At 36.4% G+C, this 24,260-nt stretch overlaps 1 protein-coding gene across 6 annotated transcripts in view; it reads right to left on the reverse strand.

Annotated features, from left to right (window-relative positions):
* The window catches only part of FOCAD (focadhesin), a 311,561-nt gene that overhangs the window by 196,519 nt on the left and 90,782 nt on the right, over positions 1 to 24,260 (reverse strand). For all 6 annotated transcript variants that reach the window (XR_014016190.1, XM_081238309.1, XM_081238312.1 and 3 more), the window contains 3 exons: positions 22,656 to 22,743; positions 19,305 to 19,507; positions 9,755 to 10,012 (listed from right to left, as the gene is read on the reverse strand). Coding sequence is in view for 5 of the 6 variants with exons in the window: in XM_081238309.1 (XP_081094435.1) it covers positions 9,755 to 10,012; positions 19,305 to 19,507; positions 22,656 to 22,743 (549 nt within the window). In the remaining variant the exon portion in view is untranslated. The remainder of the gene's footprint in view (positions 1 to 9,754; positions 10,013 to 19,304; positions 19,508 to 22,655; positions 22,744 to 24,260) is intronic.

A 24,260-nucleotide genomic window follows, 5' to 3' on the forward strand; every position in this document is an offset into this window, starting at 1 on the left:
TATTGTGTTAGTTTCAGGTGTAGAGCAGAGTAATTCAGTTATACATACGTATTTTTCAGATTATTTTCCACTATAGGTTATTACAAGATATAGAGTACAGTTCCCTGTGCTATACAGTAAATCCTTGTTACTTATCTATTTTATGTATAGTAGTTTGTTAATCCCATACTCCTAATTTATCCCTCCCCCTGCTCTCCCATTTGGTAACTGTAAGTTTATTTTCTATATCTGTGAATCTGTTTCTGTTTTGTATATAGATTCCATTTGTTTTTTTCTTTAGATTCCAAATATAAGTGATATCATATAGTATTTGTTTTGCTCTGACTTACTTCACTAAGTATAATATTCTCTAGGTCCATCCATGTTGCTGTGAATGGCAATATTTCATTCTTTATTATGGCTTAGTAATAGTCCATTCTGTATATATACCTCATCTTCTTAAGCAAATCGTCTGTTGATAAGCACATGGGTTGCTTCCATGTCTTGGCCATCATGAATAGTGTTGCTATGAACATTGGGGTGCACATACATTTTCAAATTAGTTTTCATCTTTTACGAATATATAACCAGGAGTGGGATTGCTGGATCATTATGGTAGCTCTATTTTTATTTTCTTAAGGAACCTCCATACTGTTTTCCATAGTGGCTTCATCAATTTACATTTCCACCAACAGTGCAGGAGGGTTCCCTTTTCTCCACACCCTCTCCAGCATTTGTTATTTGTAGACTTTTTGATAATAACCATTCTGACAGGTGTGAGGTGATACTTCCTTGAAGTTTTGATTTTCATTTCTCTAATAATTACGTGATGCTGAGCATCTTTTCATGTGCCTGTTGGCCAGCTGTATGTCTTCTTTGGAGAAATGTCTATTTAGGTCTTCTGCCCATTTCCTGACTGGGTTGTTTGGTTTTTTTCAATATTGAGTTATCTGTGCTGCTTATATATTTTGGATATTAACTCCTTGTTGGTCACATCATTTGCAAATTTTTTCTCCCATTCTGTAGGCTTTTTCATTTTGTTGATGGTTTCATTTGCTGTTCAAAAGCTTTTAAATTTGATTAGGCCCCACTCATTTATTTTTGCTTTTATTTCTTTTGCCTTAGGAGACTGATCTAAGAAAATATTGCTATGATTTATGTCAGAAGATGTTTTGCCTATGTTTTCTTCTAGGAGTTTTATGGTGTCACGTCTTATATTTAGGTCTTTAAACTATTTTGAATGTATTTTTGTATCTTGTGTGAGGGAGTGTTCTAATTTCATGGACTTACAAGTAGCTGTCCAGCTTTCCCAACACCACTTTTTGAAGAGACTGTCTTTTCTCCATTGTATATTCCTGCCTTCTTTGTTGTTGATTAATTGACCATAGGTGTGTGGGTCTACTTCTGGGCTTTCTATTCTGTTCCATTGATCTATATTTCTGCTTTGTTTGTTTTCTATGGATGTTTTTGTGCCAGTATCATGTTGTTTTGATTACTGTAGCTTTATAGTATAGTCTAAAATCTGGAAGGGTTATGCCTCCAGCTTTGTTCTTTTTCTTCAGGATTGCTTTGGCAATTCTGGGTCTTTTGTGGTCCCATATAAATTTTAGGGTTATTTGGTCTAGTTCTGTAAAAAATGTCATGGGTATTTTGATAGAAATTGCATTACATCTGTAGATTGCTTTGGGTAGTATTATGAGCTTTTTTTTGATAAGGGAATTTAATTCATTCACAGTAATTGTGGTAACTGGAATATTTGGAATTATTCCTACCATCTTATTTTAATTTAATATTTGCCATCTTTTTTTAGGTTTTTTAAAAAATTGTTTTCCTTTTGTTATATTAATTATTTGGAAGTTATAAATCACCTTTGGTTACTGATAAAGGTTTAAATACATATTTAAACTTATTTTTCTACTAACATCAAAAAATACTCAGTTTAAAAACAAATTCCACCCTTACTTAGCATGTTCTCACTCTTCACACCATCACATTCCCACTACCTACTCCGACCACTTCCCATGTTTTAAAGCTTGGACTTTGTTCCAGGCAGTTATTTTTCATATTTTACACAAACAATTATGGTTAATTTAAAGTAATATTTACTGGATATTTTGATCACCTTTTAACATCTCTTCTCTGTACTTTCTTGGATTCAATTTCAGTTTTGCCAGAACACATTCTTGAGGGGCTTTTCCCCCCATAAAGTCAGTAACCAAGAAATGTTCTTGAATTATTGCCCATCAGCAAAAGCCTTTATTACCATCACTTGTAAAATGTAGAATGATGGAAAGGAATATTCTGGGTTCAAAGTGACTTTCTCAAGAAATTGGAAGACAATATACCAATGTATTCCAGTACCCAGTGGGCTGCTATAAAAAATCTAAGGTCAATCCAATTTTAAATGACTTCATCTTTTCCAACTCTTCTCTAAAATCTCTCTTGATGTTCTCTTTATTCTTGAAGTTCTGGGCATGAATATAGGTATTGATCTTGGCTTTCAGAGGGTCCTAACAATCTATATCTTTGTGTCTTTTTTGAGCTTAGGAAATCGTTTTCTGTCATATTTTAAGTTTTTCTCCTTCATTTTCTCTTCAGTTTTCTCCAATTGAAATTCCTACAGAAAGATGTTAGAACTCCAAGATTGACCTTCAATTTCTTAACTTGTTCAGTTTTCATATTTTTTCTATATTCTGAAATATTTAGTTGACTATTGTATAAATCACTAATCCAGCCTCTATTTATGTACTGTGGCAACCAAGTTTTTAATTTCTAACATCTCTTGCTCTTGAATTTCTTCTTCATCACAGCAGTATCTTATATACAATACAAAAACATATAATATCTTGCCAACATCTCATAGGTACTGGATTGTTTTTATAATATCCTCTGCGCCCCAACTTCTTCTTCTGGAAAGAGATGCTCTGGTTAGTCATGCTGTTAAATTTTCTTAAAAGTATGATGAGCCTTGATTATCCATTTTTTTTGATGAATCAAGGCAAAACTCATTGGAGAGAGCTGACATGGGTTGCTTCTGTAGATGTAAAGAAATGTTTCCTTGATTAAGACTCTCCTCTGAATTGAAGGATTGACTATGGAAGGGCTGAAGAATAAATGGCAAGGGATGTCCACTGACAGCTCCACTTTGGGGTGTCTGGCCACGATACAAGCAGGCAGGGGACCAACACCCCCTTTTCCTTCCCTGCCCTCTGACCAAATACGAAAAAATTTATTCTGGCAATGGTGGACTTTGTGTTTTTCCCTTTGAGAAGAATTCCTCATGCCTTTTACAAAATTCAAAGTTACCACAAAATTTGTTCCCCTCTGAGTCCTTCAGCAACACGAGAAGCCTATTCCAAGCAGGTTTTAATCTGAAGACAAAGCTACTGCTAACTGATATTCAACTGGGAGCAAACAGACTCTGCTGTTCTAAATGCAGTTCTAGGACCCATCCTCACCAAACTCCACCCCCATCCTTTCTGTTACTCAGTGTTCAGTGACACAACAAGACAAATGGCTTTTGTTTCATTATATTAGTAAGCTAGTGAGTGTCACAGTGATATAGGGTTGAACTTCTAAGCAATTTATACTCTGTTGACTTCTCAGAAGAAACTCAGCCAAATATTAGCCCTCAGGAACTCAAGAAAGGTAAAAAATTGACACAGCACTGCTTCCCTGAGTATAAACTCAAGGCTTCATGCAAAAAACTGAAAAAAATATAAAAAGGTTCAAATGCCAGTTAAAAACATTTTATTCTATAGATATCTATGTTGGGTTTATAAAGAAGAAATAAACATATGGCCACAGGATGGAATAGATACTTGACCCTGTATTTTCGTCTGTGTTTCTCTTTGTCTAATTGTTTCATGCTGACAGGCTCGTCCCAATTTTGCTCTAGGCATAATCAATGCTATGGCTGCAAGGGAATAGTAGTACAGCATTTCTTATCTGTAAAGCTCTTTATTAAAAGTACTGTACATTCTGGCTTCTTTTTGCTGGTGTGAAGAACACAGGAAGCCGACTGACTTCAGGGGGTAGCAATTCATAGAACTTGGTGACAATAGAACAGAGTGCAAAGTGTCCAAGGACTCTTTGTGCAAGTTCCTTTATAGAATATATTTTCTCCTTTTCTCACAGCAGTAACTTACAGACCATTAAATTTCACACATTTCCTATTCATTTTCCATGTTAAAATATGGCTTATGACCCAGAGTAGAACTATCACAGGATTCTGCCCTGAAAGTCAACTTTTTACTATTTGATAATATATGGCTTTTAAAAGTCCAGCAAGTCATGGGCCATGAACCTATCCCCATAAGTGATTTAAATGGCTCAAACATGTGTACACCTTCACAAATGGAAAAAAAAAAAAAACGCCCTGAAAACATTACAAAGGATAAGATAAAATTATCAAAGATTGCAATTGTTCCCATTAAGTAAGACCTTTAGTGAGACTTAACAACCAAAAGGTAAAAAGGAAGTAAAAGTCCTCAGAGTTGTAAATGCAAGCAAAAACAAAATAAGACAAAAAAACACAGCTCTATCCCCAATTCCAAACAAGAGAAAATCAAGCAAGTACCAAGGATTTGGAAGAGGCATTGGGTTTCACAAAACTTAATTTGATAAGCTCCTCAGTGAGAGCAGATTTTAAGGAAGGAACTTGTGGTTCTCTAAAGTCAAAGTTTATAAACTTTTCCTCTTTGGCATATTCCATTTTATAAACTAGTCAAAAAGAAACCGTTATGCCTTACATGTAGCAGTTAGAGTTCTCCCACTGAAGTTGAAATACTAAGCTATTGTAAGATTTTATTTTAAACCATCTCAGCCTATCTAAAAATTACTCGTCTTCATGGTTAATGTTCAATTCAGATGCCTAAGTATTTAATCTTGCTGTAAACTCTTAACAATATAGGTAGAAACAGAAAGAAAACATATTTTCTTAGGTTTCAAAACCACTAACAAAAAGCCTGGATTTCCAAAAGAGAATATAATCTGTTGTCAGGTGTTCTCTCTACATCTATTTATATGACATACTATTAAGCATTTAATAACCTATAGTCTTTTGCAGAATCACTTATCTATGTGAAAAGTAGCCTCCTCCTCCAACACCTCTATTATTCTCTAGGATATAATGCTTCAGGTGGAGAAATGTCAATTCCGATAGCTAGAGGGAAGCTATAGTTAATAATATAGCTAGGGCTTCCCTGGTGGCACAGTGGTTAAGTCCGCCTGCCAATGCAGGGGACACGGGTTCGTGCCCCAGTCCGGGAGGATCCCACATGCTGCGGAGCGGCTGGGCCTGTGAGCCATGGCCGCTGGGCCTGCTCATCCAGAGCCTGTGCTCTGCAGCGGGAGAGGCCACAACAGTGAGAGGCCCACGTACCACACACACACACAAAATAATAATAATAATATAGCTAATATAATAAGTGGTTATTATAACAATTATATATATATATATATATATATATATATATATATTTTTTTTTTTTTTTTTTTTTTTTTTTTTTTGCGGTACGCGGGCCTCTCACCGCCGTGGCCTCTCCCGCGGCGGAGCACAGGCTCCGGACGCACAGGCCCAGCAGCCATGGCCCACGGGCCCAGACGCTCCACGGCATGTGGGATCCTCCCAGACCGGGGCACGAACCCACGTCCCCTGCATAGGCAGGCGGACTCTCAACCACTGCGCCACCAGGGAAGCCCACAATTATATATTTAATATATTAAATATTATGTAATAATTAGCCAATGATATAGCTAATATAATATAGCTAAGCCAATAGATATTAGAGAAGGTTTTAAGAGGTGAATAGTATCCCTTTCTTCTCAAGGGGTCAGGGGCCAGAGTAATAATGTGGGCAACTGGGGGGAAGGCAGGGGAGTCCCACGCAGACACAGAGAAAAGTTTACCTGAAGCTGCCAGAAGAAACATGGGTGGGATATTACTGGAAACCAAGGTAAGAGTTGGCGAAGAACTAAACATAAAATCCAAAAGGGAAATGAGAGTTAGGAAGAGAGGAAGAAAAAGTAAGGTTTCTGGCTGAGAGTCTTAGAAGCAAGATACAATCAGGTATATGGAATGGGTTGAGGAAAGTGGTACAGAACTGGTGCTATCACCAGTTAAGTTTCTATAGAGGCACACAGTGCAGGTCACAGAGCCAGACGTGGTTCTTAATTAGTGAGCTGTCGCTGTGCTGGGCTCACCTGAAAGGGGAGATAGGAAGTCAATCAACATGTGTTGATTAAGGGTTATTAACCTCTTCTTAAGGAGGCTGTATCAGTCTCAGACATTTCCAAACTGTCCACAATCATGTTTCATAGATTAGCCAATCATTTAATAAGGGTTCAAAATATGATTTGATATTGCCCTTTAAAAAACCATTCAATTAAAATTTAGAAAATGTCCTTATTTAAGCCTGGGGTTCACATTATCCCTTGATTAGAGCCTATGTTTATATTCACTACCACTGATTTCAAACTAGATGTGACCAGATCTGGACAAATCACAGAGTTAGGAAATAGCTCTCTGAAGAAGAAACAATAAGCCCAACAGGACGTTACTGTTTACGAGCCATGAAGCCATGTGCTTCAACCGTCATTCAGGTATCTCTGAAGGCAGCATGAATGATTTACATCAAACTGTGGGGAAAAAAACATTACTCACAGTATCAGAAAGGCAGGAACTGTTATATAAACATAACCAAAAAGTACATGAATCCATCATCTGCAATTTCCAGAAAAAAACACTAATTTAGGAATTAGATGGCATTCCCATATATTATAAGTACAGAACATGATACGAAAATCTCTCTCTAAACTAAATCAATGTGTTTAAAAACTTTCACGACTTCCATGGGAATTCACAGAGGATGCTCATTCTTGGATCTCTCCCCAGAACACTCTAAGACATTCCTTCCAAGAAAGAAAAGGCACTTAATTTTTACTGAGAGTTGCCTGACCTGAGCCTGTATCTTCTGCAAATTAAGTCTCATGATGTCTGGATAAGAAGACTATATGGATTATCAGTAACTGCTGACAGCATTTCTAGATATGGAAAAAAAAAGTTCCTTACTATTTTTTCAAGTGTCAATTTATTGCTGTTGCCTTGAGTAACTATCTAGTTATTTTAACACCATCATCTGTATCCAGCTAACTCTAAAATGGTACTCACAAGGCCAAGTTCCCTTCAGACTATCTAGCTCCATTAGACTTCCATGGCCCTAAATGTATTAAACCCAACACAAAATGCATGCCACAGGGGAACACGGTGAGGGACTAAGGATGAAAACTCACTGGGGAAGGGGATCCATCAAAGTACCTGATAAGTAAGAAGAATAATCACATTTTTAAAGAAGTATATTTTCTTATCATTATTAACGCTAAAAGTATTAGTTGATATTGATAACTTGCATTACTATGAATAAGTACTATCAAAAATAATTTCTATTAATACCTTAGAATGAATAATAATAATCATAATCACACTAAACACACTTCAAATATGGCACATCTCTTTCAAACTTTTCAAATATTTTCTCTCACAAGGTCTTAGAGTTGAATTCTTACAATAAATTATGGTGTCACACAAACACAATACTGCAGGCCAGTGAACTCTATATAAGAGGTTAAGTGACCACCAAAACAGAGGTAGAAGACAGCCTCTAAATTCCTATTCTTACATACCAATTTACTTAGTATCTGCTTATTAGTAGTCTAAGACTTTTCTTTAGTATTGACTCCCCCATGAATTTGAGCCAATGATTGCTTAAACATAATATACCTTCTTTTTATAAGGTAAGAAAGGACAAACACACATGAAACAATACATTTCATGCAGTCATGTCAACTTAATGAAAGAAACAGAAAACACTCCTCCAATAATAGATCTCAACCCTAACTCATCTAATTCAATCTACACCAAGCAGTTACAATTAGAGAATTGCTTTTTCAAAATATTCAATCCTCTTCTTCAGGCTGCTTTACCTTGTAGCTAAAGGCCAGAGAAATGATATGATACGGTCACTTCATAAGGAAAAGTGAAGAACTACCTCCTACTTCTAGTCTTCTTTTTATCCTTTTCAAAAGACTTAAATAACCCCACTTGTAAGTTCTTATTAATTATATTGCCTTTGCTTCTGCATGAGTTTGGGTAACTACATTTCAACATTTTACCCTACCATTCACCTTAACAAGCAAAATTACATGGAGTGTTTTTTCTCACTTCTTTAAAAACTTCCTAGAAATTATCAACAAAAGTGTAACATATTGACTTTAATTTATAGCACTGCTTCTTAATAAACATTTATTGAATAAATAAATGAACCGGGATGGTCACCCCAGTGCTTCCCAACTTTTTCCATTTCATGGCACACATGAAAAGTGTTTACAAGGATACTGGATCACCCTAGAATTTCAAAGACTAAATGCATTTCCTAAGTATCAAAACATACATTGATATAACACATGTTCTACACCAGTGGCAAACATAGGTCAGGTAACCTACGGTATGACTTCCTCAGATAATCTCCAGGCATTACGTGTGCATTAACTATTCTAAAGAGATAATCCTACAAGGTGTCAACAGTGATAAAAAGCATTTGGTAGAATTAGGATTGTTACAGAAGCTGAAGGGAGAAATAAAGTAGGAAGCAAGCTGAAGTGTTTCACGTTACGTGAGACAAAGGTACTCTGAATACATTATGGATCCACTTGCAGAATCAGACAGAGAAATCTAGTCAGAGGGAAAACTTTTGTGAGATAGCAGTTGTTTACCTGAAAAAACGGAATGAGCGTGACAAGTTGGGGACAAAAAGGAATTCCAAATACATTAACTTCATTACCTAGAAAAACATATTTATCCCACCTTCAACACCAAATTTTTTTCCTATAGGAACACTCCATAAAGAGATGGACTTTTTCTTCACCATGCTTGAAAAAGAACACAAGCACAGACACTAAGATAGAGAAGATAATAAAAATGCCATACCTACTTGGTTAGGAAATCCTTCCCTTCACAGGAAATGCATTCTAGAGATTCTATTCAATAGAAAAAAAATTACAGGTGTCTATGCTAAATATATGGTTAGTTTAAAAGGTGGGGGGGGAGTTTTATTAATAATGTCTGATGGTTATCTTATTATACTCCAAGAACTGTGCAGATAGGAAAAATGATTATTTATCTTTAGTATGTTTAATATGTTTATTAAACAACATATCTTTAACATGTTGTTTTATACGGTACTGATCAGCATGTTTTATATGGTACATGATCAGCATGTTGATCAGTACCATATAAAACAACAACCCACTATTTTTTTTGTTTATTAAATGACTGAATAAAAATATGATCAAATTGCAAGAAGTTAAAAAGAGATTAATTCCTGTTATACAGGGCCATTTATTCTGAATTAATTAATTTTTCCACCTTAAAAGATTGATATGAGAACTAAGGGATGTGCATCTTGGAATAGGGTGCAAGAGTTAATGAAAGCATTACAAATTAGCACATCCATCAATAACAAAAATAACAGATTAGCATCATGTGTAGATTCTCTTTCAAAGTGTGCTTTCATTAAAGAAACATGTGCATCATGAAGTAGATATCAACTCAGAGTAAGGAGAAAAAAGAAAAAATTGGGAAAATAAAGATAGCAAAAAAAAAAAAAGCAACCTGTACTCTAAAACTCTGATAAAAATTATCCACAATGAAAGAATAATCTACAATTCCAATATTAAGCTTTACCCCGATTACTGCTCCATTATTTTCTTGCTTTACCTGAGAGGAATCAGCTTGGGCAAATTCTGTAGTGACCTTCAGTATCTGACGAAGATTTCGTCCTTTATCTTCAACAAGGAGGTAAGCCAGCAGAAGAAAAACATGCACAGGGATAGCTGTGGTAATAGGAAGCAATGACTCTACGGAAGCTAACCAGTCACTTGTCGCAGACTCTTCTCTCATTACTTCAAGGATCCTCCAGGCTGTAAATATTGAACCATACGTGCTGGTTATGGGGAACACAAGCTTGTAGGAGAGCTGAAAAGTAAACACAAAAAAAGGCATGAATAAATGAGATAAATCAATCCATCAGGAATACATTTCTGACATTCATTTATTTTTTATATTTCATTGTAAGAAATCAATCCTTCCAACAAAATGAATACAAAATTTTCCATTCCTGCCCAAAACCTCTCTGCACGTATTTAAGCTAATGGGATTACACAAAAAAGAAAATAGCTGTCAGGTGAAACTCTAGAATAGTTTATTACCAATTTTCCTCATGTTTACCATTCGCTCTCAGTTAAGGCAGGAAAAAAAAAAAAAAGAGTCAATATACAAAACCCAGAGGCAACAGAGTTTGGGAAAAGCCATTACCACTTAAGAAGTATTCACCAGTGAGAGGGAAGATAGAAAAAAAACACTGTATTTGCCCAACTCCAGGGCCCAGTAAGAGGCAACTCGGGGCAGATGGCAGACTTGGACTGAGGACAGTTCATTTTTGTAATAGACAGTCTGTTGATAGGAACAGAGTTGGTTCAGCTGGAGCCTGGAAATTCATTAATAATTGTGAATAACTCCTGCAAGAAGAAATAGCCTGACAGCTCTAAATTGAAATGATACTCGAAGAAGATGTTATACTTAAGTCAATCTGAGGAATGGCTCCTCATGGAAGTCAAGTGGTGCAGTCAGGGTCAGAGACTGGATAGAACTCTGCCAATGTGAGCTGTGTGCCCGAATGGCCCAGGAGAAGCCACAGACATTAATGAGGAATTAGATATTGCCTGCTCAAAAAATAATTCATTTAGAGTACAATGAGACAAATTAGAAATTTCTAGATTATAACTGTCCTGTTATTAGAGACTGACTTACATGGATAAGAATAACAGTTGAAAGGATGAGAAGTAAAAGTTAAGCCTTATAAAACTTTTTAATAACAACTTTATTGAGATATAATTCACATCATCAAATCCAGCCTTTTAAAGTTTATAACTCAGTGAATTTTAGTAATTCATAAAATTGTGTAACCATCATCACCAGCTAACTTTAGAACATTTTTCGTTACCTCAAAAGGAAACCCCGTGCCCATTAACAGTCCCTCTTTATTCCCTGTGACCCCCAGGCCCGGGCAACCATTAATCTACTTTCTGTTTCTATTCTGACCATTTCACAATGGAGCCACACAATATATGTGGTTTTTGTGACTGGCTTCTTTTACTTAGCATATTCTCAAGGTTCATACATGTTGTGGCTGATATCAATACTTCATTTCTTTTCATTATCAAGTAATATTCCACTGTATGGATATACCATATTTTGTTTATCCACTCATCAGTTAATGGACACTGGAGTTGTTTCCACTTTTTGGCTATTATAAATAATGTTGCTAGGAATATTGCTGTAAAAGTTTTTGTGAGAACATAGGTGTTTAGTTATTTCAAGTATATGCTTAAGAATGAAGATAACCTTTATTTGAAAGTAAATGCCAGGATAAAAACATACGGGGAAGCTCTATCTTTACTGATAGGAAAAGATCTCACACAGAAAAACACAAGATACACATAGTGTGCCTGAAATGCTACTAATTAATTTTTTAAAGGAAAGCACAGAGACCGTATATTTGTATTTGCATATATATGTGTGTGTGTGTACACACATACACACACACACAAAATATTTAGACAAATATAGAAGAAATTAATAACTACTAATCATCATTTTCTATTTTAAGAGTGTGGAAACTGGACAAACAGAATCACAGGTGAGAAAGAGACTTCTCATTGTATACCATTTATAATTCTTGAAACATTTTAATGTATTACTATTTTAAAAATTATAAATTTTTAAAATTAAATGATACCTAATTTATTATAATCCTAAGAATTTTTTTCCCAAGAAGATGGAATTCATTAAAGACGAGAGTCAATTTCTTTAGCCTAATGACAAATAGCATTGGACTTGAGATTTAAAAGACCAGGACTTTAGTGCAGCCATGCCAGCTATTAGCTGTTACCCAAACTCTCTGAGCCTTACTTTCCTCATTTGTAATATGGAACTAATGCCTAACTTCCTGCCAAAATTATTGAAGTTGATAATGAGATAGTACCCACAAAGCACCTAGCACAGGGCCTGAAGTTGCAGAGGAAAAAAAAATATTATCCTTGTCATCTTTAGGAGAGAAACATAAAATTGCTGGATATGAGTATAAGAGAAAATAATTGGAAATCACCATGAACCATAACTCGAGTCAAAAGCAGCAACATTACAGAGTAAACATAGTGAAACAGAAAAGTAATCCTACTTTGCTTAAAGTATTAGTCCAGGTTTAGGCTCTGTTTTTTGTTTGTTTGTTTTCCTAAGGTAGAGCAATGAGGAGAGGAGAAAGGCACAATGTTAAATAAGAGATCGCAGAACGGCCTCTCTGTCCCATTGAGTGACAGCTGCCACTGGCACAGTCCCAGGGCAAAGGTGCCACCAAGGGTTTTCTCTCAGCACCAGCTACCAAATCCTAGCCCCACCGCCTGGGGGAGGACCTGTGAAAGTGCTGGTAGGCCCTGTGTTTTAGAGGAGAAAGTAGGTGTTTAAAAATAAAAGAGAAGCTCATGTCAGGTGAATTATATCTCAATTAAAAAAAATGAGAGAAGAAAACACAGAAGAATAACATTTAACTGAATATTAAATGGTTGCAAATCATCTTCAGATGTGAAATAGTTGCAAACCTTTACTTTTTAAAAAACTAATATGAACAGACAACCCTTAGAATGGGAGAAAATATTTGCAAATGAAGCAACTGACAAAGGATTGATCTCCAAAATTTACAAGCAGCTCATGCAGCTCAATATCAAAAAACCAAACAACCCAATCCAAAAATGGACAGAAGACCTAAATAGACATTTCTGCAAAGAAGATATACAGATTGCCAACAAATACATGAAAGAATGCTCAACATCATTAATCATTAGAGAAATGCAAATCAAAACTACAATGAGATATCTCACACCAGTCAGAATGGCCATCATCAAAAAATCTACAAACAATAAATGCTGGAGAGGGTGTGGAGAAAAGGGAACCCTCTTGCACTGTTGGTGGGAATGTAAATTGATACAGCCACTATGGAACAGTATGGACATTCCTTAAAAAACTAAAAATAGAACTACCATACGACCCAGCAATCCCATTACTGGGCATACACCCTGACAAAACCATAATTCAAAAGAGTCATGTACCAAAATGTTCATCGCAGCTCTATTTACAATAGCCAGGATATGGAAGCAAGCTAAGTGTTCATCAACAGATGAATGGATAAAGAAGATGTGACACATATCTCACCAGACCAGAAGCAGAAGACTGGAAAAGATAAAGCCTTAAAGAGTGTCCTTCAACTCTACACCTCTATGAAGAATCTAGTCAAGAGTTGAGAGGCTTGGTAGTGGTTAATTATCACCAAAAGACAATGAACACCATCCTCGGTATCCATGTTGTTAAGAAGACAATGATAACCATTTTGACTGGTGTGAGGTGGTATCTCATTGGAGAGGTTGTGGAGAGAAGGGGACCCTCCCCTACACTGTTGGTGGGAAGGTAAATTGGTGCAGCCACTATGGAGAACAGTATGTAGATTCCTTAAAAAACTAAAAATAGGGCTTCCCTGGTAGTGCAGTGGTTGAGAGTCCGCCCATTGATGCAGGGGACACGGGTTCGTGCCCTGGTCCAGGAAGATCCCACATGCCGCGGAGCAGCTGGGCCCATGAGCCATGGCCACTGAGCCTGCGCGTCTGGAGTCTGTGCTCCACAATGGGAGAGGCCACAACAGTGAGAGGCCCGCGCACCACAAAAGAAAAAAAAACAAAAAAACTAAAAATAGAGCTACCATATGACACTTCAATCCCACTACTGGGCACATATCTGGAGAAAAACATGGTCCGAAGGGATACATGCAACCCAATGTTCATTGCACCACTGCTTACAGTAGCCAAGACATGGATGCAACTTACATGTCCATCGACAGAGAAATGGATAAAGATGTGACACATATATACAGTGGAATATTACTCAGCCGTTATAAAGAATGAAATAATGCCATTTGCAGCAACATGGACAGACCTAGAGATTGTCAAACTGAGTGAAGTAATTCAGGCAGAGAAAGAGAAATATCATATGATATTGCTTATGTGTAGAATCTAAAAAGAAATGATGCAAATGAACTTATACAAAACAGAAACAGACTCACAGACTTAGAGAAGGAATTTATGGTTACTAGCGGGGAAAGGTGGGGGGAAGGGATAGTTAGGGAGTTTGGGATTGACATGTACACCCTGCTATGTTTAAAATGGATAACCAACAAGGACCTACTGTATAGCACAAGAAACTCTGCTCAATATTATGTAATAACCTAAATGGGAAAAGAATTTGAAAAAGAATAGATACATGTATATGTATAACTGAATCACTTTGCTGTACACCTGAAACTATCACAACATTGTTAATCAACTATACTCCAATATAAAATAAAAAGTTTAAAAAAAGACAATGATAGAAGCACTAGATCTAATTCCTTTTAACTTCCAACTAAAAGCTTTTAAGAAACCAGTTTACTTTAACTTACTATTGATTTACTGTTTCCCTGTAAATCTGAAATGCTGTTATTAACTCCCAAGTTCAGCACAAAGATGATAAATTACTGTTCAGGAAAAAAAAAAAAACTCAAAAAAACAAAGTGGAGGCAATAGAGTATAAGCAAATCTAAACTCTATTTGTCGAACAGACAAAATCTGAATCTCAATCCTACCATCCATTACCTGCGTAATGAGGGGAAGTTAATTAACCTCCCTAATTTCAATTTCTTCACTTGTAAAATGAGTATTATAAGATTATCATCAAGGAAATGCAAATCAAAACCATAACAAAATAGCACTTCACACCCACTAGCATGGTTATAATAAAAAAGACAGGCAATAACAAGTGTTGGCAAGGATGTAGAGAAATTGGCACCTTCATACACTGCTAATGGTAATGTAAAATGGTGCAGTTGCTTTGGAAAAGTCTGGCAGCTCCTCAAATGATCAAACATGGAGTTACCATATGGTCTAGCAATTCCACTCCTAGGTATCTACCCAAGAAAAATGAAAACCTATGTCCACACAAAAACTTGTATAGGAGTGTTCATAACAGCATTATTCACAATAGCCAAAAAATTAAAATAACCCAAATGTTCAACGGATGAATGAAAAAATAAAACGTGGTATCTCCATACAACAGAATATTATTTGGGAGTAGTTTCTTTTCAGAGTAATAAAAGGGTTCTAAAATTGATTGTGGTGTTGTGTACACAACTCTGCAAATATACTAAAAACCACTGAGTTGTGTACTTTAAATGAGTAAAGCGTATGTATGAGAATTTTATCTCAATAAATCTATTTTAAAAAATAACCAGCCTCCCACTGCATGACCCTTGGCAAGTTACCTATCTTCTCTATGCCTCAGTTAACTCTTGGATAAAATTAGACCAGTAATATTAGCTACCTCAAAGAGTTTGAGATAAAATCAAATGACTTAATATATGGCAAAGCACTTAAAATGGAGCCTGAATGTAAGACATGCTTAATAAACAGCACCATGAAGCAGGGGCTTTGTTGCCCATCTGGCCAGGGGCCGGAGAGCTTCAACCATTAGTCCAAGGCCACACAGCTGGAAATGGCAAAACAAAACTATTTCAAAGTTACTGTGAGAAATGAGTTGACCCATATAACTTCTTACACAGAGCATGTGCTCAATAAATGTTAACTTTAGCTATAAATAGGACAACAACAATCTATTACAAATTTTTATTTTTTTAAGAGACAAATATTCAAAATGCTTTCTGCTTACTATATACTACTTCAAAGCAACTGTGAATGAAACCTACTAGGCACTGCTTTATTCCAAGGTAATAAAGTTCACAGTACTTTATTTAAGGTTGAATAAAGTACGTTATCAAAAAATACTAATGGGGCTTCCCTGGTGGCGCAGTGGTTGAGAGTCCGCCTGCCAACGCAGGGGACGCGGGTTCGTAGCTGTTAAATGTGATATTTAAAACCACTTCCCGGTCCGGGAAGATCCCACATGCTGCAGAGCGGCTGGGCCCGTGAGCCATGGCCACTGAGCCTGTGTGTCCGGAGCCTGTGCTCCGCAACGGGAGAGGCCACAACAGTGAGAGGCCCGCATATCGCAAAAAAAAAATATACCAATGAATAAATGTATGACAAATCCTAGCTCAGTCACACCATCTCTAAATCTTTCTGTTGACTAAAACAGTTCTCCAGAGCTGAATCTTGCCCTACTATATAATTGCAGGAATTTAGCTTTTAAGTCTCTTTCCCACTTTATTTCACCCAACCATGGCTCCCACGGCCACGCAAGAGACCCCAGCAGTTGGCTTCCTGTGACCCAGCTCTGGCCTATGGCACCCCCAGCACACACTTCACCAGCTAGCAGGCCATAACCACAATCTTTCCAACAAGCTGTGATATCAGCCTTGAGCGGGGAGATCCATTTAGTTCCACCCTTGCATACTCTCCCTCAGTCCTAGAAGTAGTAACTGCTCCCTACATTTGTTACTGCAATATTCCTTAGAGCCTCATTTACAGCTTTCAATAATTAAACACCTTTTACTAGTTAACAATTTTTCGTATTAAGTTTTTCCTTGTTCAAATTATCAGTGTGGTTTCTCTCTCCTAACTAGACCCTGACTCATACACTGGTGCTTTCTCCACCCTCCCCCCAACATTCTTTGGGGTAGGGGGCAGCAAGATTTTAAGGACTTTAGAGTTTACAACCAGTGTTTGATTTTTTCACCTAGGAGAACACAAATAGGTGGTTTTAAATATCACATTTAACAGCTACCAAAGGGATCCTGTTTTTCATACACCATAAATAAATAAATAAAAGCTTATTAGATTATGTTAATCTTTTATTTTAAAGAGATGAATGGCTGGCTTGATATCTTTTTTAATTCTTAGAAATTGGGACAAGTTAAAATATGTTTTATTTCATGGTTATCAACATTTCAGAAATGGATAGGTAATAGAGAACTACATGGTACGGTATATTAACCATTGGTTTCATTTATCAGAAGAATTGTACTTCTGAAGAAATGCTTTATTTCTAAACCAAACACTCAAGTTGGAGTCACCAATTTAAAAATAAATAATAAAAATATAAACAACAAAAATCTGTGATTTTAAACAAAGTCTTTCTGTAATAAATCAAGACAGTAAAATGATCTTTTGTATTTGTATCAGAAGCACACATTCCTCATTGAACAGAAATTTCTTGAATGTCTACTATGCGGCCAACAATAGGTCAAGTGTGGAGGATGCAAAGACAAATAAGCTAGACAAATAAGACAAAAAAGCTAAGTTACCTATTTCTTTAAGTATGTGGAAAATAGAGTATTCAGTTTAACAACTGCTAAAGTATTTTTAATTTTCCCATCTATAATCAGCTGAAAAAGATAATGCAGAAACACCTACGGTGGAAAAAATACCAAAAGTTCAACAATTGTTGCAATTTAAATATTAACATGCTTAGAAAATAAAGGCAAAGTGTGAAAAGGGCCAAGATTCCTTCCCTCAGTGAGCTCGCAGCATAGTCGAATGTACAAATATGTACCCCCTAAATTAAGACACAACACAACTGAGTAATGCTAAAAGTACTTGGATGCAAAAGAAAGAGAGTAATGAATTCTGACTCAGGGAGGCTGAGAACACTTGGCTGGGTCTTGAAGAATGAGTAGATCAGGCAAAGGAGACAAAAGAGCATCCTGTGCAAAAGCAAAGATTCAGGAAGACACTCGGAGGGTTTGGGGCAAGTTAAATTTACAGGTATGTTTGGAATCTAGAGTCCTGACGGGTGCAGAAGAAAAGCCAACAGTAAACTGTGGCTTAAATTATTTTAAAGGGTGATCATATATCCACTCAAAGGCTCAAGAAAGCAGCACACTAGCATCAGGAGGCATTTATACCCTAATAGCATTCCTTCCTCCTCCCTCTTCACCAGCTGCTGAAGATAAAAATCCACCTATTAGTGCTGATGAATAAGATTCACTCACACCTGAACAAATAGTAAGCCGAGTACTTACACATTAGATTTAAGGTGATCCTCAGTACATATCACTCATAATTTAAAGGAACAGAACTCTCAGACATAGTGCCCTGTCCCTACCCCCATTCAGAATCCAAGTATTGTTCTCTATGGGCAAACCAAAAGGGAAGGTATAAGGCTATTAGAAATTTTTGGCCACAGTGTGTAGTCCTGTCAGAGCAGATGCAAGAACTTCCTTCTCTTAATGCAAATCAATTACCTATTTCAAGTTTTAAAGTTTTAGTCAAACAATTAGGATTGAAGAAACTGTAGCATACATTCAATTTGCCTGTAGGCTACTTTCTGCTGTATGATCAAACAAGGAACAGGTCCAGCAATCCCTAACAATGCCTGGATTTTTGCTGCCAGAACATTTAATGATACATTATTAGAGGAATCTCTGCTTTTGCAGACAGAACAACTGAGGCACTAGCTTGCATTTATGTAATGCCTCTCTCTCTGGCGACTTAAGATGCTTCACCAGTTTTATCTTCTTTAATCCTCATTCAATCCCCAAAAAAGTCACAGCTGGGAATAACACTACATTTTAACGAAGGCAAAACTCAAGTACCAAAAAAGAAAAAGTCTAACGAATATAGGCCTAGAACCCAGCCACCAACCAGACACTGACAATACTTCTACATTATTCTAACAGGAACAGTAAGACTGACAAAGTAGAGTGGGGTAAGAAGCCCGCAGGCAGGGATAAGAATGGAGTGTAACAGCAGAGTAGGGCCACATACAGGAGGCATCAAAAGCCCCTTAGTTCTTACAGATCCCAGAACTTCCAGGCAATTGAGATTCCCCACCATGGATTGTGGCAGGTCCAGCAATAAGCCGCACTAATTGACAATGATGACAAAAAAGGGCTCCATGCTCAGAAATGTTGGAGAAGCACTAGGTTAAATAGAACTAGCTCCTTTTCTGCAGGATTCCTCAGAACCTTTAACTACTAGTGTACACTGGCAACTCAACAAGCAAAAAAGATTACGCAGCATTTCCAAAACTTATTTCACAGCCGGACTACCGCTCCCTCACAGTCCAGAAGAATATACTAACATCTACAACAGTGCCTGACAGAACGGTAAAGCTCAATGACAGAATTTAAACCCAGACAGATACATCATTCGGAGGTGAGATTATTGGCAGTGACTTAAACCCCACATTACCAATTAACCTTTATGTAAGAGAAACGGGACGAACTCATTACCTTTTGGTGGTCGTCTCTGTAGCACTCCTGCTGTACCATTTCTAAAATGTTTAGAGCCAACTGCTGCCTAGAGGGTCCTTCTTCGTCTGGGGATATACAGTCTTTCAAGGCAGTAGAAGATAATATCTGCAGAACTGGCATCACTAGCAGCAAGGAGGACTTTGGGATTTTCTGACCCTCAGCAGAAGAGAGAAGCTTCAGAGCTAGTTATCAAAACAACAATTTACAGTTTTTAAAATTAATACTACAGTCAAATAAAATGCTATTTTGTTTAAGAGTAATATACAAAAAGTTTTCTTGCCCCTTTACAACTGGGTCAGACACATAACTAAGATGATAAACCTTATCCTTTTAGAAATAAAAAGAACGAAACAATTAACTCAGCTAAAATAAGCTATAAAGGTATATAATTGAAAACTTGATGATACTCTTAGAGATAATGCATATCATATGTCAAAGAGTAAAATCAGGGGCTTCCCTGGTGGCGCAGTGGTTGAGAGTCCGCCTGCCGATGCAGGGGATGCGGGTTTGTGCCCCAGTCCGGGAGGATCCCACATGCCGCGGAGCGGCTGGGCCCGTGAGCCATGGCCGCTGAGCCTGAGCGTCCGGAGCCTGTGCTCTGCAAGGGGAGGGGCCACAGCAGTGAGAGGCCCGCGTACCGCAAAAAAAAAAAAAAAAGTAAAATCAACTCCTTTTTAGGTCAATGTGAATTCCTTTAAAATTCAACCTTTGCTTTTATGTCCTGTTAGATCCTCTGCCCTCAACAGAACCAAGAGACCACAGAGCTCCTGATCTGTGGATAACAAGATCAACATGTGTGCTTCTCTTACAAACCCAGCTGAGAATTATATCAAGAGATGGAGAAGTAAACAAGGTGAAGCAGGGCTGTCCTTCAGCTGTAACTGCTAAGAAGCAAATCAGCAAAGTCTCAAAGTCCATAACTAGCATAACAATCCAACGCATTTTTATATTATTGTTTTTAACATGGAAACTCAACTTACACATCAGAAACATACACACATGTACAATCACTTACTTACATGTATAGTCTCCCCTAGACTACAAACAGAATGAATTAAAGAATAAATATACTTTCTTTTCAGTTATTGAATGAGTGCTGATTTACTGAAAGATGTTATTTGTAGGCTGCAGAGCAAGATTATTAAAGTAATCAACTAACTTCCCCACTACACTAAAAAAATTCTGTAAACCTTAAATCATGTCAGTGAATTACCAGTACTATATATATATTTTTTAATTTTTACTTTTTGGCAGTGCCACGCAGCATACGGGATCTTAGTTCCCTGACCAGGGATGGAAACCACACTCCCTGCAGTGGAAGCATGAAGTCTTAACCACTAGACCACCAGGGAAGTCCAATATTATATTTTAAATCACTGGGAAGTCAAACCTGAACATGGCACGAAATACAAACCCCTGCTGCTCTGACCCTACTAATTTACATTTTTTGCCTAAATGTTAGTCTTAATCCATAATTGTCAGTTATTATGAAAACCCATTATCTTTAACAAAACACGAAATTCATATAATACAAACATTTCTATATTCTTTACTATGGATCTTCCAGGCATTTTTATAAATTGCTATTTACAATCAAGGCCAGTGTTAATAATTAAGAAGCATAACATTGTATCAGTGCTGTGCATTTTTTAAATTTGAAATAACAAATATTCTCTTGGTTATCCTATTTCTTTGAACACTCTTTCCCAATCTATAAAACAATAGTTTTTCATTACTTTTCAACATGACATGCTGGCTCAATAGTTTTCAATATGGTTTATTCAGTCTATCTAAAGTAATTTCAAATCAGAGACACTGGTTTACAAAAGAAAAAGTCTTCTATCCAACAAATAATAAAAGTATTGGAGTGTTTGATCCTGTATCAGCCTATCATACATGAGCCACAATAAAAGACTATAGCTTCAGAATTAGGAATGTGGTTTCTCTGTGGCTTTGAAAAAAAATTTTTTTTTTTGGTCAAAAAACAAAATCCATTTAAATGAAATATCCAGAAGAGACATACTTAGAGACAGAAAGCACATTAGTGTTTGGGGGGGCTGAGGGTGGGAACGAGGATTAACTGTAAATGGGCACAAGAAATTTGGAGGAGGGGGTTGATGTTAATGTTCTAAAACTAGACTGTGGTGCTGGTTGCACAACTCTAAATTTACTTTAAAAAGCATGTTATTGTACACTTAAAAATGGTGAACTGCACGTTAAATAAATTTACCTCAATAAAGCTGTTTTTAAAAAATAACAAAACTATGGTTGTCAGAAGTAACTGGACTGGAAAATTATAGCTATAGGACGATGTCGTGCGTACTGCTGTAAGGGAAAAAAAGGCAAAAGCAGTTCAGAAAGGGCCTAGGGAGGAGGATACAAAGGGCATAGGGCCAATAAGCAAAAGCAGGGTAGGAATCAAAGCCCTTAAAACAGCCAAGGGTCCCCTCCATGTGCTAAAGCCATTTCCAAGACAGACTGTAAATGAAAGAGCAATTCACCCTCAAAATCATGATGAATTAAAATGCCCAGAAGAATGAGCTACACAATCGGTATTTACCTCAAGCACCTTTTAAAAATGAAAATGGCAGTGTATCAATATATCATGGCATCATAACATATACATCATAATTTAGACAAGATCCTACATTACTACATGGATTATGGTGGCCCAACTAAAGCAAGGCAACATGAATGTAAAAGCCGCATTTGAAAAGTGTGACTTGTTTGCCAATCTGCCACACCTGGCACCTTGATTCTTTACCACATTATTCGTAAACAGAACTTCTTTTGCCTTCCTTTAGCCCCATTCCTCACTTTTCTTTAAGTCAATACTGGATAGTCAGAAGAATGTTATCTTTCATTTGTTCTAGGCAGCTTAAAAGAATAATCATACATTAAGTCTCGTTCAATGTGGCACCAGTTTGGAATAGTACAGGTATATAGAGTTTTAAAAACAAATGCAAATGCTAAACACTTATTTTCCTTCAAGGGTTTTATGCTATTGATTCTGTTTGCCAGTGTGAATAAGCTGGCATGCCCTTCAAAATATTTACCAATGTCACTGCTATATGATTTAGATCATAATGTCCTAACGAACAGCTGAGATACTTGGGAAATTATGGTATATGGAACCTTGCACAAAACACCTTTTTGGATAAGAAAATGAAAGTTCTATTTGATAATGACTAAACAGAAAAATTCCAGAATGGACACTCAAAGTATACAGGACTTTTTTTCTACAGCACAGCAAGAAATGTAGTTCAAGTGACTCCTGCCAATACTTGTGTTATACTTATGTTTTACTCTTGTGAGTGTATTTATATTTACCTAGACTTAAGATTGGCTTCTGCTGACTTGCCGGAGTCTGTAGTAGTAGTAAAGCTATTCCAATTATGACTGGTTCAACAGGAAAATCCTAAAAAAAAGTAAAGAGTTGAAGAACTTTCCAGAGCCAAGGCTTTATAACATGTATCCAGGAAGAGTAAATTTAACATGAAATATTATAAACCTATTGTACAAAATAATTTACAGTAAGCCTGCTGTATTAAAGGAAGAACTGTTGAAGGCCACAGCAGTCACATATAAATTCAAAATGTTATATCTGGCCAAAAAGCAATAAACTATAAACCAAATTAATTCAGAGGAAAAACTTGTAGTCTTCAAAAATCAATCTTTGCAAACCACTGAACCCTACCTGAAATACTTAAGAATATTTCATTTCTGGAAAGTAGCTCAATTGTCTGCTTACCTAATACAGACATGATTCATCTATACAACTTACATAATAAATTATACTTAACAAATTTTAATAAATCTTGTTATTATAATAAAAGAAACAGTACCAGAGAAGCAGAGATTATTTTTAAATTACAGTAATTTATTAAGTATATTTAAATATAGCAAAGCAATAACGATAGAAACTTAAAGTCATTAATTTTACCAAGTAAAATGAAATGAAAAAGAAAAAAAGGATAGGTACATTAAGTTCTTATAAGTAAAATGCAAGTGGCATAAGATAGTACTTGAAGTCTCTAAATAAAGAAAATTATAACGTATTACGGAACTAAAGAAGAAAGGCCCAGCACACTTTGCTAAAATTATTTCATTCTGAAATTTACAGAAGTGCCTGCAGAGCAGAAATACCTATGAATCGTGAGGACAAGCAAAAAATAAAAATTTAAAAAAACCACAAAAATTAAAAAAAGAAAATGTGAGGTAGAGTCATGTGTTAAACACTCGAGAGAAAACAACTTAGTCTGACACACACAAGTTACAATTTTGGAAATGCTATCAACTCTGGAACAAATTAATAAATGCATATCTACATCTTAGTTATCCCATCTGAAAGTGAAATTAAACTGCAAAATCTTCTAATGTGCTCGTTTATGGACTTTTAACAACTAGCAAAAGAAGAAAATGTATGGATTTTTTTAATGGAATATATTCCAATTTGTATCTTGGGGCCTATATGTGTTCACTGTTTTGAAATATAGTTGAGAATAATGAAGCAACTGTTATCCATTTGAGGACAACAAATGCATTTTGAAACCAATGTCTTTCCAGTATACACCATCACACCATTCTTTCCCATTTTGCTCAATTGCATTTAAATTCTGCATGTTCATTTAAAAAAAAAAAACCAACCAAATAAGCAAAACTCAGCAAGGTCATTTACATTTCAAATTTACTAGCTACCAAGAGGATCAGAGACAAATCAAAGTATTACTTGTACTAATGCTATCATTGGAAAGCCTTTTCACACAGGCTATCACTGGAAGGGCCACAAAGTAGCTTCTCAGGGTTCTGAAATGCACTAGAAGCATTTTAAAGGAATGGAACTTAAAGGTATGAAGGCATGAATGGAAATGACATCCTCCAGGAAGAGTGAGACTGGCCTGTTCAGAACAGAGGGTGAAAGGAAAAGAACTAAGG

The sequence above is a fragment of the Mesoplodon bidens genome, assembly GCF_964165515.1.
Source record: "Mesoplodon bidens genome assembly, chromosome: 6".
Classification (NCBI taxonomy): domain Eukaryota; kingdom Metazoa; phylum Chordata; class Mammalia; order Artiodactyla; family Ziphiidae; genus Mesoplodon; species Mesoplodon bidens.